The 19648-nt window shown below is 39.3% G+C and overlaps 1 protein-coding gene across 1 annotated transcript in view; it reads left to right on the top strand.

Moving 5' to 3' along the window:
- Positions 1–6104: 6104 nt before the first annotated feature.
- The window catches only part of LOC107551139 (voltage-dependent calcium channel gamma-2 subunit-like), a 39322-nt gene continuing 25778 nt past the window's right edge, over positions 6105–19648 (top strand). The window contains exons 1-2 of the mRNA XM_016232641.1: positions 6105–6147; positions 6725–6808. Coding sequence (XP_016088127.1) covers positions 6105–6147; positions 6725–6808 — 127 coding nt within the window. The remainder of the gene's footprint in view (positions 6148–6724; positions 6809–19648) is intronic.

The following is a 19648-nucleotide window of genomic DNA, read 5'->3' as shown; positions in this document are numbered from 1 at the left end:
CCAAGCAGCCTCAGTTCTCAGGCAGTGTCTATGGAAACCGAATATCCACTGACATGAGCAGAGAGAGATAGCTAGGAAATGGAGAACACAAGAGATGGAGGTTCATCGACTGATGGCGACTGGGAAAGCCTGGTGCGTGGGCTGACCGGGGGTTTCTGCCGCACAAGCACTCATAAATTTGCTGTCTTCCCTCCATACCAATCCCTCTCTCTCTCTCTCTCTCTCTTCATTCCTGACCCCCTCCCCTTAAGCATAATGATAATTGCATGCTTTATGAGGAACTGAAGCAGGAGGGCAATGCATAGCTCATTTACACGTCACGAGATGGGATGGGTACGACGACCCCTCTCAGCCATTACAGTGATTAAATAAGACGAACTCTGTCCCTATATCTGTGATGCAGATCATGGGCTTCTTCAGCCCTTAGTACAGGAAGGTGAACAGATTCAACTTTTCTAGTGAGAGACATTTAATTCATGACTGTAATGTCTGTATCATTTTATGAAGTCTTCATGAAGTCTTTGATATACATGCTAAAGCATGGCTTTCCTCCATTTAAACTATTTTTTTCTAAAGTAATTATGGGCGGAACATAAGGATTCCACAGTTAAGGCATCTAAATCAGGTCTTGAAAACTGACTGCACTGCACGTCTAAATATATGGCCATTTGATTATTATTTGATCAATAACTGCTACAATAATCAGTAAACATGCACAAAACAATTTTCCGCATTCAATATTGATTGCACCAGGCAAATGCCAAATATAGTTTTATAAAACGTGTGTGTGTTTGCCTTGAACACAATGACTTAATTTAAATATAGAGCATATTTAGTACATATATAGTGCATTTTCAGCAAATATAGTAATGGCATTTGTGGGTGGCATGTGAATAAGATGCAGCATTTTTTAGTTGACACACCAAATTCAAAATGGTGAAACCATTTCACGAATTAGCCCATTTGTCATTGTACTCCAACACTGCAAAAAAGGAATCTTTATATTTAGTATTTTTGTCTTGTTTTCCAATATATATGTCTAAACATTCTTAAATCAAGATACAAGCAACATGACATAAAATATTAAGTATTGTTTTCTGAAAAATTTACCAAAATTAAATGTTTAAGCTTAAAGAAAAAGAAAATCTGCCAAAGGGGTAAGAAAAATAAACTTAATTCAAAAAGAAGGTAAGTTTATTATCGTGACCCCACTGGCATTCTTACTTTAAGCTTAACATTTTACAGAATACAAGACTTAATATCTTCTGTCATTTTGGTTCTCAAAGATATTTTGATTTATAGGAAACATGATTTAAGTACTAGCTTTTCCATGACATTCTAATTTATTGAGATGCACCTGTATATGTGAGAGACATAAGCATAGCTGAATTAGAAAAGATTAAAATATTTAAAAAGTGTGATTGACGCCATATTTTCATGTTTCTCTTCTGATATTAAAGACATAAAATTTGAAGATACTAGAACAGTATTATATGTATTTGGACACAAAGGGCCTACAGTACAGAACATTGCAGACATGATAAGATTTGTACTTTTGAGATATAACTGTTTTCAGTATTAATATGCACTGTATCTTATTCTCTGTTTTACCTCAAGGATACCATTTCCCTTTCATTTTATGTTTGTAATTTTTGTTCGGTTCTTCCTTCTCTGTCCTGTTCTTCCCTTTCATCTTCACCTTCTCTCTCTCTCTTCTCCCACTCCTGCTCTAGCTAATTGCCGCAGAGCTCACTGATAGAAATCAATGTGCAATGTTTGATTGTGAGCCAAAGCACAGGAAGGTGAAGCAGAGCAATGAACATCACAAATACACAAACATACACACTCAGCACTTGCATACCTGATCCTTGGATGATTAAGAGGTGTCTCACACAACACTGTGTTTGTGTTAGGCTTCCCACAGAACCCCTGACTAAAGCCTTGAATCAATCTAATCATAATGCCATTAACTATATTTGAGCATGCATATTATTCATTTAATGCATTAAAGCCAACCTCAAATAAAATGCATAAAATGCAATAACTGACAAATCCAACAGAGTAAAAGGCTGGTACTGCTATAAAAATCTATCAGCAAACGTTGAGACTCCTAAGACGGGACAGTTAAACGGATAGTTCACCTGAAAATGATAATTCAGTCATAATTTTCTTTAATTCATTATATACTTGAATTCAGTATATCTTGAATTCATTATCCTTCTAAACCTGTATGAGTCAGGAACACAAAAGACAATATTTTAAGAATGTCTCAATTTAGTTTGGACCTCATTGACTTTCACTGTATGGACAAAAACAGATAATGATTCAGATTTGGATCGACAGCATGACAATTTTTATTTTGGGTAAAGTATCCCAATGTATATATATATATATATAGTGCTTTGCGAAAGTATTCATACCCCTTCATTTATTTCATGTTTTGTTATGTTGCAGCCTTATGTTAAACTGCTTTAAATTACTTTTTTTCCACATCAATCTACACTTCATACACCATAATGACAAAGCAAAAACAGAACTGTCACAACTTTGTAAATTTATCAAAAATAAAAAACTGAAATAAGTACATTGCATAAGTAACTCATTACTTAGCTGAAGCACCTTAAAAGCCTCAAGTGGTTTTGGGTATGATGCGACAAGCTTTGCACATCAGCATTTGGCAATTATCTGCCATTCTTCTCCTCATCTCTTCACCTCTCAAGCTCTGTCAGGTTGGATGGGGGCAGACTCACATTTTCAGGTTTCTCCAGAAATATTTGATTGGGTTCAATCAATCCCAGGCTGTGGCTGGATCACACAAGGACATTCACAGAGTTGTTTATAGGCCACTCTTGCTGTGTTTAGGATCATTGTCCTGTTGGAAGGCAAACTTTCTGCCCAGTCTGAAGCTCTAAATGCTCTGGACTTGGTTTTCATTAAGGCTATCTCAATATTTTGGTGCATTAAGCTTTTCTTCTACTCTGACGAGTCCTTCAGTCCCTGCCGCTGAAAAACAGCCCCACAGCATGAGGCTGCTACCAGCACACTTTACTTTTTGGATGGTACTCTGCAGGTGATGAGCAGTGCCTGGTTTCCTTCAAGCATTATGCTTGGAACTGAGGTTCATCAAACCAGAGAATCTTATTCCCCTTCAGGGGAAGTCCAAGTTCAACTCAAGTTTAAAATGCTCAAATCAGGTCCGAGGACTGGTTTGTCACAATAGATCTGAAAGACGCATACTTCCATATATCCATCCTTCCTCAACACAGGAAGTTCTTGAGGTTTGCTTTCAGGGGCTAAGCTTACCAATATCGGGTTCTTGCGTTTGGCCTTGCACTCTCACCCCACACTTTCACCAAGTATGTGGATGCTGCTCGGGCTCTTCTGCGACTCCAGGGCATCCGCATACTAAATTATATCGACAATTGGTTGATACAGAGCAGGTAGCAGTTCAGCATCGAGAAGTCGTCCTTGCTCACATGAAATGGTTGGGGTTAAGACTAAACGCAAAGAAAAGTGTGCTTTCTCCAGTACAGAGGACCACTTATCTAAATGTAGTGTGGGATTCGACCACGATCCAGGCACGTCTGTCTCCTGCTCGGTTCGAGTCGATCCTCACGGCAGTCAAGAGAGTGAGAGAAGGCCAGTCACTCACTGTCATACAGTTTCAGAGACTGTTGGGTCTGATGGCGTCCAACGTGATATCTTTTGGCCTGCTGTACATGAGACCCTTGCAGTGGTGGCTCAGGACCATGCCTTAGACATAAACCATGGTTCCTTTCACAGGCCCAGTGCTGCCTCCCTCACGGGCTGGAGAGCGGTCATGAGTGGCCACTCCGCCTGGGTCAGTGGGGAGGTCACTCCATAATCCACTCCAGAGCTCCTTACATGAGGAAACTGTACTCCTTGAAGTGGATTGTGTTCACTTTATGGTGCGGAAATCGTCAGCTGCTCCCAGTTAACTGCCCGGTTGGTAACCCAACTAACCCTAGTTCCTTGAGGGAACAAGATGCTGCGTCTCGTTGCCATACTTCCTGCATCCCTGTGAGCGACTTGCTTCAACTTATCAGAAGCTAACTCTGCTTGTTTCAGATGCTGTCTGGTCTCTACATCACCCCGGCCGTGACGTTTCTCCATTCCATTGGACTGATTTTACATGTGATTCAGAGCATGGTCACGCAGACGCGTTCCCAAAGCGTTTCAACGCAGCGTCTCGTTCCCTCTGGGAACTAGGGTTACATATGTAACCTAGTGACGTTTTTCAGTCTAAGGGTCCTTTAGGTGCTTTTTTGCAAATTCCAAGTGGGTTTTTGTGTGTCTTCACTGAGGAGAAGATTGAGTCTGGCCACACCGACATAAAGCCCAGATCGGTGGGCTGTTGCTGTGATGTTTGTCCTTCTGTAGGTTTCTCCCATCTGCATATATGATAATGGAGCTCGACTAGAGTGACCATCAGTTTCTTGGTCACCAGTCTAGACAAGGCCCTTCTCCATCAGTTGCTCAGTTTGGCCAGGAGGCCAGCTCTAGGAAGTGTTCTAGTTGTTTCAAATGTCTTACATTATGGATAATGAAGGCTACATGAGTCTGTGAACCTTCAAAGAAGCACATTTTTTTTCTGAACTCTTCCCCAGATGTATGGCTTGACACAAACCTGTTTCTGAGCTCTACAGGCATTTCATTTGACCTCAGGGCTTGGTTTTTGCTCTGATATGCATTTTCAGCTGTTAGACCTTTTATTAAGATGTGTGTGCCATTTCACATCATACCCATTCAATTGAATTTGCCACAGGTTAACTTCACTTGCTCCTGAGCTAAATTTCAACTGTCCCAGATAAGGGTATGATTAATTATGCAATGGAATCTTTTAAGTTTTTTATTTTTAATAAATTTGCAAAGATGTTAAAAAACAGTTTTTTTGCTTTGCCTTTATGGTGTATGGAGTGTAGAATGATGTGGGGGGGAAAGTAATTTAAAACAATTTAACATAAGGCAGCAACATAACAAAACATGAAAAAAATGAAGAGGTGTGAATACATTCGCAAGGCACTGTATATATATGTATTCTGACCAAATAGATCACAATTATTTAATTATAATATAGTCAGTGTTTTACCAGTGACCAATTCTTTTTGAAGGACTCTCAAAAACAGCACTAACACTCAGGACAGTCACTAGTTAAGCATTTGTAATTGTGCATATTCTTTTGCTGCCATCAGCCAATCAGCATTGTCATGAAGTTTTTTTTTTCAGTTCTAGTGCAATTAGTCACATGCCATTTTACAACTCAAGTGATTGCTCATGCCTCCTCAGTTCTGGACGCAATTGTTTCTCCACATTTCAAATCATGCCCTCCAGCTAATAAGCAGCCATTGAAATGAACGGGAATGCTAACGGATAGCTTTCTACAGGTATTACAGACCTGCTTGATTTGACAACAGTCATTATGTTTTTGCTGCCATCAGCCAATCAGCATTGTCATGAAGTTTTTTTTTTTCAGTTCTAGTGCAATTAGTCACATGACATTTTACAACTCAAGTGATTGCTCATGCCTCCTCAGTTCTGGACGCAATTGTTTCTCCACATTTCAAATCATGCCCTCCAGCTAATAAGCAGCCATTGAAATGAACGGGAATGCTAACGGATAGCTTTCTACAGGTATTACAGACCTGCTTGATTTGACAACAGTCATTATGCTTTGCACAGAAATTGCACAGAAACTTCACCTCTAAGTATTCTTTTAAAATGCATTATTCTCTTCTCTTTAAGCAAAATCTGTCATCTTGAAAACCAAAACAGAAACTAAAAATGACAGCCAAAAAAAAAAAAAAAAAGACCCCTAATAGACTAACCCTACGAAAGCAGAAGGTACTGCTCGCCTGCTATCTTTCTTCTCGACCTGAAAGCCTAGTGAAACAGACTGTATGGAGCAGAGAGACTAGTGTAAATCTGTCTCCTACATGAAAGCACCTTTGATAGGCCTCTACTCTCATCTCGTCTCCACAAGCATGCCACTAATGTTCTGCCTCCCAGCCAAAATATCCCCAGCAACACCTGGCACCATGAAGAAGAAAAAAACTGATTAAATCATTAGAGAAACACATGGGAGGATGGAAAAGAGAGAGTGGGAGATGAAGGAGGGAGAGCTGAGACGTAACGGGGGGGAGGGATGAACAACTTCATAAGCTTGGAACTGCGTTCCTGGTGCCGTGCCTGTTGTTTATGTCCACACACATCAAAGGCTGCGGTAATCGCTGCTGTTTGCGGGCCCACATCTCCAGTTCACCTTGACTGGCCTGTTATACGCTACAGGCCAGAGCAGTGCTCAAAGACGGCTGGTTTCTCACTAAGCAGGCCAAGAAGTGTCTGAACCTGGGCACTGGAACACCAGTACGCCTAATGAACGAACATTAGGAGATGAGCGTCCCATAGCACAGCGGCTGGAGCAGCTCCAGGTCTTCACCAGCTGTGCTGCTCTTGTTTACAAGCCGCCGCCAGCTGCTGCTGGAGCGGCTTCGCGACAGGCCTCCGCTCCCAACCACATCCTCGAGCTCGCTTGAGCAGCCGAGCCCAACCCGAGTGCATGTGCGCTGGGTCTAAACGTCCGTCTGTGTCCCTCGGTGCCCTCCGAATAAGTGTAAAGCCATACAGAAATGCTGTTGAGAAGAATGTGGAAATGTGGTGTTTGAATTCGCAAACCTAACTCTGCAACTATGTTTCTCTGTTACAGGAAACTTCAAAGGATTGTGTAAGCAGATAGATCACTTTCCAGAAGACACAGATTATGAAGCAGATGCCTCAGAGTACTTCTTACGTGAGTGCCTCCTTAGTGTTTCTGTGACAGTATTCATGTTCTCACCATCTTGTTCTTTCTTGTTCAATCTGTGAGGCATTTCAAGTAGTACCAGATATGCTATTTTTGTCCAAGTGCCGTTACTGCTGAAACAAAAGGGGGGAAAAATGTAACCTACATGTACAATCTTTGAAAAACAGAAAAAGTCCAAAAGTTTGGAGAAGGTTATTACCAGGCCCGCAGAACTCTGCAGATTTCCCATTATTCACAAAGTTATATGTATTCTTTGCTAATAATTAAATAAAATATTAAAATTGTTTTATTATTGAAATAAAAATATTAAATATGCTGTATAGTTTCACCTTTCAGTAACAAATAAGAATGTAGTACTATAACCACTGTTTAAAAAATTTTTTATTCTTTTTTTATTTTCTATTACAATTGTATTAATTAAAATTAGGGCATGTCAATTGATTAACATTTTTCAATTGCACACATATCATGAAATTAAGCACCATTTATTTTGTGTAACTTGTTCATTTTGTCATAAAATATTGTGGATTCTTTTAGCAGCCAACAAGATTGTACTCTAACTGCTGTTTGTATCTTTGATTTTTTAACTAAAAGTGTAATCTATTATTAAAATGATATTAATAATGAAAAGTATGAAATATTGTGGATTATTTTAGCTTTCATTTACAAATAGGAATGTAATACTCTAACCACTGTTTAAATGAATAATAATAATCATTTTTAAATTAAATATTTAATCAAATATTAAAATTGTAATAATAATTAAAAATACTAAATATTATATTGGCTATACACTTACTTGTATTGGATATTTTTAGATTTCAACTACCAATAAAAATGTAGTACTATAACTGCTGTTTTTAAACAGTTATTCTTTATTTTACAGTGAAAAATGTAATATAAATATTTTTATAATAAATGAAAAACATGAAAGAAGAAGCTATCAGTTAGAATGAGATCTTATATAACACATTTTACAATGTTTACTGTAAATTGTTTTAAGAAAATGCAACAGATTTTCTCAAAAAAAAAAATCAGAGGAGAAAATGCAAAAAAGATTTTAAAAAATGAATGCAATAGAGCTGTCTTTATTTTGTTCCACCTATCTTTGGTTTTCTCATGCTGTTTGGCAGCGTAAGGATGGTCTGTTGTCTCTGCGGGAGAGTGTGAATGTTTCCTCACTCTGTTTAGACTCTCAGCAGCGGCAGACTCTCTAGCTCGTACAGTACGGCTCAACTAGGCCCGGTTACAGTACACTGGCTCCCTCGTAAACAGAGCATTGATTTCCACTCTTTTTTCGTCTGCGCAAGCAGACCCGGGAAGTGAGTGTCAAACAAGCCACATGCATCAATCCTAAACTCACAAGCAGGACTATCAGTGACTGTCATCAAAACAAGGGCCTGAATTGACCAGAAACAACATGGTAACAACCAAGAGTAATTAAAGATTCTGGAAGCGTTGTGCAGGAAAACAATTGCAGACTACTGGAGAGAGAAGGAAAATGAGTCTAAGGGTCCATTTATACAGGGTACATCCTGGTCCATCTGCACTGGTTTTGGATTGTTTGAAAACGTTAATGTCATCAATGAAATTACTGACGAACAATAATGAAGACAAAACAAAAAAAGTGCATCACGACGATAATTCCTCAATTTTTGAATAAAACATACTGTTCAGAAGTTTGCTTTAGTACGATTTTTTAAATGTTTTAGTCTCTTACACTGACCATTTATTTGATCAAAAATACCGTAAAAACTAAAATATTCTGAAATATTATTACAATTTAAAATAAACGTTTTCTGTATATATATAATTTCTGCATCATTACTCCAATCTTTAGTGTCACATGATCCTTCAGAAATCAATCTAAAATGCTGATTTGCTGCTCAAGAAACATTTCTTCTTATTATTATTATTAATGTTGAAAACATTTGTGCTACTCAGTATTTTTGTGAAAACCCTGATATATATTTTCAGATTTATAAATATAAAGTTAAAAAGAACATTTATTTTGTAACAATTTAAAAGACTTTTGATGAATTTCTTCAACAACAAAAAAAATCATACTAATCACAAACTTTTGAATGGTAGTCTAAACAAAAAATAACAATATTAGCAATGGACTAACAAACTAACACCCTCTGAAAAAGAAGTAAGATAGGACTATTTTGAATAAGTTAAAATGCACATTAAAGGGGTCCTATTATGATTTTTCACTTTTTCAACTTTAGTTAGTCTGTAATGTTACTGTTAGAGGATAAAAAAGATCTGCAAAGTTACAAAGCTCAAAGTCCACTTCAAAAGGAGATATTTTATTTAACAGAAATCACTTTTCAAAAACTACAACAAACGACTCGTTTGGACTACAACGCATATTTTCCGGGATTTGTGATATCACAAAGATCGACGAATGGGACGAGACCTGGTTGAGCTGCACTAGAGAAGGCAACGAGTGTTATCACTATGTCAGAGACACACTAGCTTTCCCAAGGCAGACGAACTTAGAGTGGTTACAATCATCCGGGTTTAAATCGCGCTCAAACTGATTTGATTTTGAGGCCATATTTACACTGAAGCTCGCAGGCGGCTATGGTAAGGGGCGTGACATTTCCCGACCAGGTGCCGAGTGCTGCCAATCACAACACACACTGGCCCAGCTAACCAATCACAGCACACACTGGCCCAGCTAACCAATCACAGCACACACTGGCCCAGCTAACCAATCACAGCACACACTGGCCCAGCTAACCAATCACAGCACACACTGGCCCAGCTAACCAATCACAGCACACACTGGCCCAGCTAACCAATCACAGCACACACTGGCCCAGCTAACCAATCACAGCACACACTGGCCCAGCTAACCAATCACAGCACACACTGGCCCAGCTAACCAATCACAGCACACACCGGCCCAGCTAACCAATCACAACACACACTGGCCCAGCAAACCAATCACAGCACATTTCGTATTTCAGAAGGCGGGCCTTCATTTGATACAGGAACTATTCGAGCCGTTCATGCCAGACTGGGGAGAGAAGTGCTGTAATAATGTAAAATATGTGAAAAATAATGTGTTTTTCGAACAACCTTGTATGAGAGCCTGTTCAAGTACATCCCCAAAACAAAATCAAGACTTTGTAAAAGAGCCCTTTAAAGTAAACTTTATGCAGAATGTGTCAGTCACATTGTAAATACACTCTTTAACAACAAACTAAAACACGGACCGTGAATAACTAAACATGGCTGTTGTGACACCTTGCACCACGTTTTTGAAATGCTGTGTCAGTTAAAAGCTTGATACGCCTGCACTTTGTACTATTTTCTTGTGCTCTGTCTCACTGAATGACCACTTGCTGATCCAAATCAGCATATAACACAGCATTTTTAACTGTTATTTAAATCAGCTCAGACTGTAACATTTATCCATAATAATAATATATACGAATGTTACGTTCAGCCAAAAGTCTTAGAATCACAGCTAAGGAATCAGGCTTATCCTTCACAGCGTTTGCCCATCCAGTCAGAACCGTTTAACCTACTTAACCAAGCAAGCACCCATTGGTAAGATGATGATATCAGATAAAAGACCATACAATTATCCCAGTGCAGATCCTTTTTCACTATCAAAGCTTCATGCGTCACCCCAAACAGGTGGCTGACCTGCTGTAAATGACTCTTGACTGAGCCTGTGATTATAGCTCATGCAGTTAAACAGCGCAGATTACGCAGTTATGCGGCAGCATTGACCCCATTGCGGTTCATCCTTAATTGACACTGTCATAATGATGCATTCGCTTTCTCAGTCTGCACGTCTGAGTCGGATCTGTCCAAGCGTGACTCGCGCTTTGGGCTGCTAGGTGAATGCCGAGCCGGTCACATTGCATGCAAACTCCACAAATAAAGCCTTGCCAGTGAGTCTTGGCACTTTGAGCACTTGTGCCATCCCATATGCAGCAATAAAGATAGTTATAAAAACAAGTTTAAAGAACGACCCCCAGAGAAAGGCTCCGACATTGGGACCAGTGGACCAGGAGTGGTCAAAACGACACGGGACAGAGAACTACCGCAGACCTCGCGCTCTCTAAGTGTGTGTGCGCATGTATATGAACGCATATGTGAGTTTGTCCTTTTCCTTAGCTGCAATTGAACGAATAGGCCGCAACGAACGCTCCCAGTGGCTTGTGAATTAGGACACTCACTTCCATAAATATTTCAGCCTCTTTCTTATATAGGTCAGCTTTCTGTCTCTCTCACTTTCTCTCCTCTTCTTCCTACTTCTCTTCTCCTTGCACGTCTTATCCTCTCAGACATCTGTTCTGTAGTACTTTTGGTCACCAACTGTGGGTTAAAGTAGAATGATGGGAGATCAACGGAGTGAGAAGATACAGCGGCGTAGAATAGGATGTCATGCATCAATAAATAAATGAATGTTTTCTCATTTTTAACAGTACATTATGAGTAAAAAATAGGTGTTGTAGCTAACCTTAATACCAAGTTGTTCTGAATCCTTCAAAAGCAGTGCAGTCACTGAAGGATAGCCTATATGCATTGCTGCGAGAACTGTCTAGCTGAACTTTAGCATTGATATTTACTTGTAGAAAGAGTGTGTTGTAATACAGAAAGTTTGTTAATAGAGGCCTGCAAAGTGGTTATCTACACTACTGTTCAAAAGTTTGGAGTCAGTAAGACTTTTCATTGTTTTTGAAAGAAGTCTCTAATTATTAGAAATATTTTAAAATATGACTGTATTATTACAATTTAAAATAACTGTTTTCTTCTTTTTCTTCTTATTATTATAAAATGTCATTTATTCCTGTTATGTTAAAGATGAGTTTTCAGCATCATTACTCCAGTGTCACGTGATCTTTCAGAAACTATTCTTATATATTGATGTATGCCCATTCTAATATGCTCAAGAAACATTTCTTATTATCAAAGTTCAAAACAGCTGTGCTTCTAAATATTTTTGTGAAAACCTTTATATAATATGGATTCTTTCATAAATAGAATTTTTAAAAGACCATGTATTTGAAATAGAAATTTTTGTAACATTATAAATGTCTGTACTGTCACGTTTGATCAATTTAATATATCTGTGCTGAATAAAATTATGAATTTCTTTCTTTCAAAAAAAAATACTGACCTCAAACTTTTGAGTGATAGTGTATATGGTGACATTCAGTTCAAATACTGACGTTTATTTGATGCAATGCAGATATTTGATTGACGCAGTTATTGATTTCATTCATATTTGCATGGGTTATTTATTTTTTATTTTTTATTTTAAGCATGCACTTAGCACATAAAATAAATAAAAGTCCAATATCACCTACTGTATATGGCTTACAGTAACCCTGTAGATAAATTTTACAGTGTCATCCAAGATCCTACGCTCTTCTCTCTACGCCTGTTAAATAAATTAAAAATGAAAGCGCATTATCATGTTATCTTTTATGATAGCTTCTCTTCATCGGTTAGCGCTATACTACACACATAGAATAAGCTGTTAGCTTACTAACTTAACCTTCCTAATTGAAAACACAAAGGGAAATGTTAAATTTGGTCATTTTTAGCTTTTGCAATTTGATAATGATATGTCATTTTAAAGACATTAAAGGGATAGTTTACCCAAAAATGAAAATTCTGTCATTAATTACTCGCCCTCATTTCGGATCTCATCAAAAATATCTTAATTTGTGTTCTGAAGATGAACGAAGGTCTTACGGGTTTGGAACGACATGAGGGTGAGTAATTAATGACAGAAGTTTCATTTTTGGGTGAACTATCCTTTAATAATTACCATACTCTCATGATTTAAGACTAATTGAAATAGCACACTACCATACTACTCTTACTGATTCTCCAATATTTACATTTACTTTTACTAGACACTTTTATCCAAAGTGACTTACAAATGAGAAACATCACAAGCAATTTGTCATAAGATCCAGCAATATTTGAAGAGTTAATTTGCAAAAACAGATAACTCTGTTTTTAAAAATTTTCAAAAATCATGTTTTTTATTGTGCATTCCAATTAATATCAGTCAAACTGCAGTTGGGTAAAAATAACTAAAAAATACAACTAACTAACACAATAAAACACAATAAAAACACGATAACATCATAAAAAAAACATGATTTTTTTTTTTATTTTAAAAAAACGTAGTCTTAAACTCTTCTTTTGCAGTACACGACACAATGGGAGAAATAGTAATTAAATTAAATTCAAGTTTATTTGTACAGCGCTTTTCACGATACAAATCATTGCAAAGCAACTTTACAGCAAATTAAGTTTCTACAATATTTAGTGGTAGCTTATCAGTGGTGACTGTCAGTCAATGTACATATGGCAGAAATGTACGGAAAAATCAATTAAAGACGCAATCAAACGTAAGAGTATACTAGTAAGAGTAGTATACAAGTGGGCTATTCAGGCTGAATACATGTTAAAGCATTTTTCTATCATTTCTAATTAGGCTCCAAAGCAAGTGTCCAAAAAACGTTGCCTCAGCCAATAGAGAAAAGAGAATATGTCTCTGAGGCAGAAAGCGGCATCTCATACAAAAGTCTTTTCAACAATTCACCCTCTTCCAAACAATTGGGGATCTACAGTATGCCTATGAGCAAATATATAAAGAAAGGCTGGAGCTTCCAGACTCATTCTGAATCGGAGGGTTTTAGATGCACCTCACATTTATGCTAGTATCATGTGCTTTAGTAGACACTGTGATTTGGATGCTCTCATCTCCACCACTTGTTGAAACAGTTATGTAAGAAATCTGAGCCTCGACCGAGGAGCCACATTAGTGAAGTGACACATAAGTGATGTCATAGAGAGCGTCATGCAGTTCAGTGATACACCAAAGAATTTATATTTATTGAAAATAAAATACACACTGCGCTTATGAAGACACAGGGAAAACCGGGGGAAATAAAAACAGGTCAGCGTTCACATCCGTTCTAACGCTGCACATAAAAGCGTATGTATATTCATGCCTGTATTTTTAGACCCAAACATTTGCATACTTACATGCAAAATTACTGTATGGATTCATGCACATTTGATTATGAGGGAATCGCATGCTGATTCTCAAGCACCCACAGGCATACGCTCAGAGGGTTATCATGAAAGAAATATCTACGACGTAGTAACAGCGCATCATCTGCATATGTATTTACAGCATGCGCAAAACACACAGGCATGCACACACATTCGCACAGGCCCTATCAGTGGCAGGCTTCTCTTTGCTGGAGTGATCACGGGGATGCAACCTAGGCAGTGGAATCAGGCAGTTCACACATCCACACACAGTTATATAAGAGTGCTGAAGCATTCTGAAGCGCCAGTGGGTTTTTAGATCATGCCGTGTCAGAGCTGCAATCTTCCACAGAGCTACCGAGGACCAAACAGTGCTGGGAGAGGGGGAGGGGAGCACGAAAAAGCAGGAATAAGAGGGACTGAGAGAGCGAGATAGAGGGAAATTTTGAGAAAGAGAGCCAGCTGGTAGAAGGGACATGTTGGAGGAGAAAGACGAGTGGGGTAATAAGGATAAAAAAAGATAGTGGCTGAATTCATGTCACGTGTTTTTATTATTATGCCCTCTATTTGTTCCTTTTCTCTTTATCAATGCAATTTTGTTTTGCCTGCATCCAGCTAATGGGAACCACAGCATTTAGCTTTAGCATGTTTCTATTAACAAACACTGAACCTTAAATATGGGGTGTCATGCTTTTTTTTTTGCAACATAAATATATTTTGTATTTTTTATATGAACCTTCAATTTCATTTGCTTTCTCAAAAATAGTCTTTAACAGACCAATTTTTTTTATTTCGAATTTTTTCTTTTACAAGTGCAGCCTTGGAGAGCATACAATACTTTTTTTAAAGGGGTCATCGGATGCCCATTTTCCACAAGTTGATATGATTCTTTAAGGGTCTTAATGAAAAGTCTATAACATAATTTCTCAATGGTAGTCTAAAACAACACCCTTTTTACCTTGTCAAAATCAGCTTTGTTCTCAGCATGCTGTTCTAGTCCATGTTGTTTAAATGATAATGAAATACTGCTTACCCCGCCCCTCTCTTTCGTGGGGTGGCGAGCCGTTCTCATGAGAATGTTAACTTTAGCAGTGGATCACGGCTGGATCACGAATGATTCGCACGAACATAAACGCATTTAGGTAGATCGGGGGTGCATTCCCTTCAAAAACAAATGTAATCCACTGCATCTTCAGTGGCTCAGATGTCGGGAGTAAATGGCGACTGCTATGTTCATTATTACATCCAAGAACAAAACACCTCAATCGCATAGGAGACATTCTTGTCCACAACCGCTCCGGCATCGAAACAATGGCAGATTGTTTCCAGTTCACTCTGGGTGGGTCTGTGATAAAATGGCCATGTCAATGTGTATAGTGTTAATCTTAGATATCAGATACACTGTTTTAAAGTTTGAAAACCCCTGCTCTGGCATCTTCAAAGACAGAATGTTAGAATTATATGTACATATTCAAATCCACTCAAAACGTGCCTCAAAACATGTCTCCGCAGTTTGAATGAGAATGACACTTCTAAAAGGATAGTTCACCCAAAAATGAAAATTCTGTCATTAATTACTCACCCTCATGCCATTCCAAACTCCTAAGACCTTCGTTCATCTTCAGAACACAAATTAAAGCAGCACTATGTAACTTTTGGTGCTCTAGCGGTTAATAAACATAACTGCACACATCCCGCGGAAGAGCATTCCAACCGGAGCTACTTCTCTAAGTTTATGTCTATGGCGATTCACGCAGGTATGTGTTCCTCCGCAGTGGTGACGACCCAACCAGGCCACAATAGTCCAAATAGAAGTACTTATTATAAGTGTACCGTAGTGATTCGGAATAAGACAAAAACGCGGTTTGGAAGATGAATTCATGATGTACTCGCTCATTATATACATTTTGCAAATTTTGAACACAGAAAAAGTTACATAGTGCTGCTTTAAGATATTTTTGATGAAATCTGAGAGCTTTCTGACCCTCCATAGACAGTAGGGGTGGAACGGTTCACGGGAAAAAATCGAACCATACCGTTCTCCACACACGGTTCGGCACGCGCTAGGACCGCGGTTCAACTTAAATCTGACAATGCATCTGTAATATGGTTTGCTATAAATAACACGCAAAACAAACAGGGTTCGGCTAATATATGTTTCTGTTGATGGATGCGCATTCTGGCTTCCCAATACATTACAACAACAGCGATGAAAAAAAAAACGTGGACAAACCATTCACTCTTGTTCAATGCGAATGCCGTATGCTGGAATATGAGCAGTCATTTATTCTGTCATGATCACCCGGGTGCTGATAGCGCGCGCACACGGGTGATACCTAAACAGCACACGTTGATATCTGTGTTTAAGCTAAACTCATGTAAGCTTTGCCAGTTTAAACATTTAAGAGCCAGAGGACCCGAGCTCGCACGCGCACAGTGAGAAGATTTGTGCGTGCGCTCATACGAAGCACGCAAACCCACGCAGAACGTGCGCAAATATTAAGCTCTCTCTGAAATATTGTGTTTAAATGGACAAATTTACACAAAAATGTCAAAATGCCCGTCTTGGTAAGTATCCTATAGCAGACATAGCCGGCTGAACGTACTCTATCAGTGCATTCTCTTAAAGTGACAGCACTTTCTTAATATTAATCAAACAGCAACAACAAAGAAATCACTCACTGCTCTTGATTGAATAGCTTTTGTAACTTTAATAAAGATTCATCTTTAATTTATACAGTCAAATATGCAATGCTGTTTTACATTTCATTACTTTATTCAATTTCTGTACCTAAACACTAATGTTAGACCTACCTAAAAAAATGAAAATCAGTTTATTTTATTTGTATCTGTACTCTATTGTATTTATTTGTGCTGTTGCTTGTTGTTAGATAGATTATTCTTCTTTTCTTTATTTTTATTTGACAGTATACTTTTTATAGTATAGTAAAGTTTTTGCCGAAACATAGCACATACCAAACCATACCGAATCAGAACAGTGGCGTCAGCAGCATAACACGCACGCATCGTGGTACTCTCATGAACACACAGCGGATACTGACAGATTTGTCAGAAGAATTGTTGAATAAAGTCATTATTTTTGTTTTCTTTGCACACAAAGTATTCTTGTAGCTTCATAACATTACGATTGAACTACAGATGTCACACGGACTATTTTAAAGGGGTCATATGATGTTGCTAAAAAGAACATTATTTTGTGTATTTGGTGTAATACAATGTGTTTATGCGGTTTAAGGTTAAAAAAACACATTATTTTCCACATACTGTACATTATTGTTTCTCCTCTATGCCTCGCCTTTCTGAAACGCGTCGATTTTTCCAAAGCTCATTCTGAAAAGCGAGGTATACGCTGATTGGCCAGCTATCCAGTGTGTCGTGATTGGCTGAATACCTCAAGCGTGTGACGGAAATGTTACACCCCTTACCATACTGTGTTTCCATGTCTCCCGGCACGACGAGACAAAACCAATAAAACCCATTACAAACGAAGCATTTGTTGCATCCAGTGGGGACATAATTACTGATTATAATGACTTATACTGTGTTTTTACGCGTTGCGCTGCACGTTGCGGTCCATATAGCACAGACGCATTGTAGGCTACTCTGCAGGTTCAAGAAACAGTCCTCCATAAAATGTGCTGCACACATCTGAATATTTGGGTTGAACTGTTCTGGAACAGTGTTGTAAATACAACTTAACAACTGATTTCTAGTTGTGTCTTCTTTTGGAAGGCCAAAACAAAGTAGTTTCGCTTTCACAACGAAACACACGGCGGGCTTGAATGAGCGGAGGACGGCGGGGTAGAGTGCGCGGCAGCCGGCGGGCTTGAGAACGGCGCGGCCGGTGGATTCGACGGTCTTTGCAACTTTACAGATCTTCTTTATGCACCAAGAGCTTGTAACACTCCAAAGAGAAAGGAAAAATTGAAATCGCATCATATGACCCCTTTAATGATGTTCTTACTACCAGTTGTGTTGCTGTCTATGCAGGGTCAGAAAACTCTCAGATTTCATCAAAAATATCGTAATTTGTGTTCCGTTGTGTTGTGTACGAATGTCTTAAGGGTTTCCAACGACATGAGTGTGAGTAATTAATGACAGAATTTTCATTTTGGGGTGAACTATCCCTTTAAAATACACTGAATACAATATTTAATTGTATCACAACAACAACAGTACACTACAGAATTTCACTAAAGGGACACAAAAGTTTCATAAAGACAAAGGGTTTGCAAGTTTCAGAAACAAAGTGTTTTGTAGTTGTCATATATGGTGTAGACAGCTGAACCTACATGTCGACTATCAGCAGGCGCTCTGGAGTATAAGTGTCTGTACGGCTCTCACCCTCATGGGCACACGGTGTGGCCAAAACTGGCTGTGACAGGATGACCCAGACACACACACAGACGCACACATGCCGAAATGCTGGCCAATAAAATCAATAAGGCTGGCCAAACAGCAACGGGTTTGCATGTGCGAAGGCTGCAGTAGGTTAGCTCAAGGCAGAGGATGGAATGGTGCGATAGTAGATGGCAATAAAAGAAGAAGACACAGTCCGGCATCACAGCGATTGGCCTGATCGCTGGGGCAAGCGGGGATTTAATGAATCCTTATTCCCTCGCCACCTATTGTTCAACCGCTCTCTCTTCCAGTCACTATCTCTCTCTCATTTTCTTACTCCAAACACGACAATCCATCATAAGGCTGGCAAGGGGGATGGGGCACATGCCACTGAAGCCTGAGGCACTGGGCATGGAGCACACACACAAATACACACATGAGAGTCCAGGCCACTGCCTGTGTCACCTGATATGACATCGCTTAGCCTATAGAGAGGCCATGCACTCAGCCGAATGGCCCATGATCATAATAGTAAAGGCCATGCTCTGCATTATTGATCTATTCTAGAAACTAGAAAGATGGCGGCGCGTGCACACGCTGCGGCTTCTCTCTCTCCCGTCAGAATGGTGTTTTCGTATTTTTTGTCTTGTGAGTCGCAGTGTTTTTGTACGTCTTCATCGCGTCTACCTGTCTCCAAGTGCACATACAGTCGTGAGTTTCTGCTCGATGTCTGCAGAACCACATTTTTAGAGTTAAACTCTGCGCACGCCGAAGAGTTGCGGGATCTCGGTCTGCTCCGGTGGCCCACACCATCACCGATCCCCACTACTGCATCTTGCCCACAGCGGAGGCGCCAGAAGCGGCCCATCAATGATGCTGTTGTGGTCTGCAAACACTGCTCACCCCTGGTGGAGTTTATGATTATTAAGTGCCGGCTTAAGTGCCGGTTCTATCTACCGAGGGAATATACAGCCATACTGCTCGTTGCTGTATACATCCCTCCCAGCTCCAAAAACAACAATAGGAGCGAGGCACTAAATGGACTGTACCAGCACATCAGTGAGCAGCAGACAGCCCACCCTGATGCTTTTCTCATCTTGGCTGGTGATTTCAACCACGCAGACTTAAAGAGTGTGTTCCCAAAAATACACCAACACAGACTTTCCAACACGGGGAAACAACACTCTGGACTTTGTTTACACCACCCAGAGAGGAGCTTACAAGGCCCTCCCCCTCCCCCACCTCAGTGCCTCAGACCACATCACTGTCATGCTAATGCCTGCATACAGACCACTCGTTAAAGTCACCAAACCAGTTCACAAACAAATACAAGTGTGACCAGAAGGGTCGTCAGAGGCTCTTCAACACTGTTTTAACACCACTGACTGGAATATGTTTAAGCAGGCTGCCACATACAATAAC

Source organism: Sinocyclocheilus grahami, unplaced genomic scaffold, assembly GCF_001515645.1.
Source record: "Sinocyclocheilus grahami isolate Dianchi unplaced genomic scaffold, SAMN03320097.WGS_v1.1 scaffold416.1, whole genome shotgun sequence".
Lineage (NCBI taxonomy): Eukaryota > Metazoa > Chordata > Actinopteri > Cypriniformes > Cyprinidae > Sinocyclocheilus > Sinocyclocheilus grahami.
Note: the sequence above shows the minus strand (reverse complement) of the source record. Positions and strands in the feature narration are given on the sequence as shown.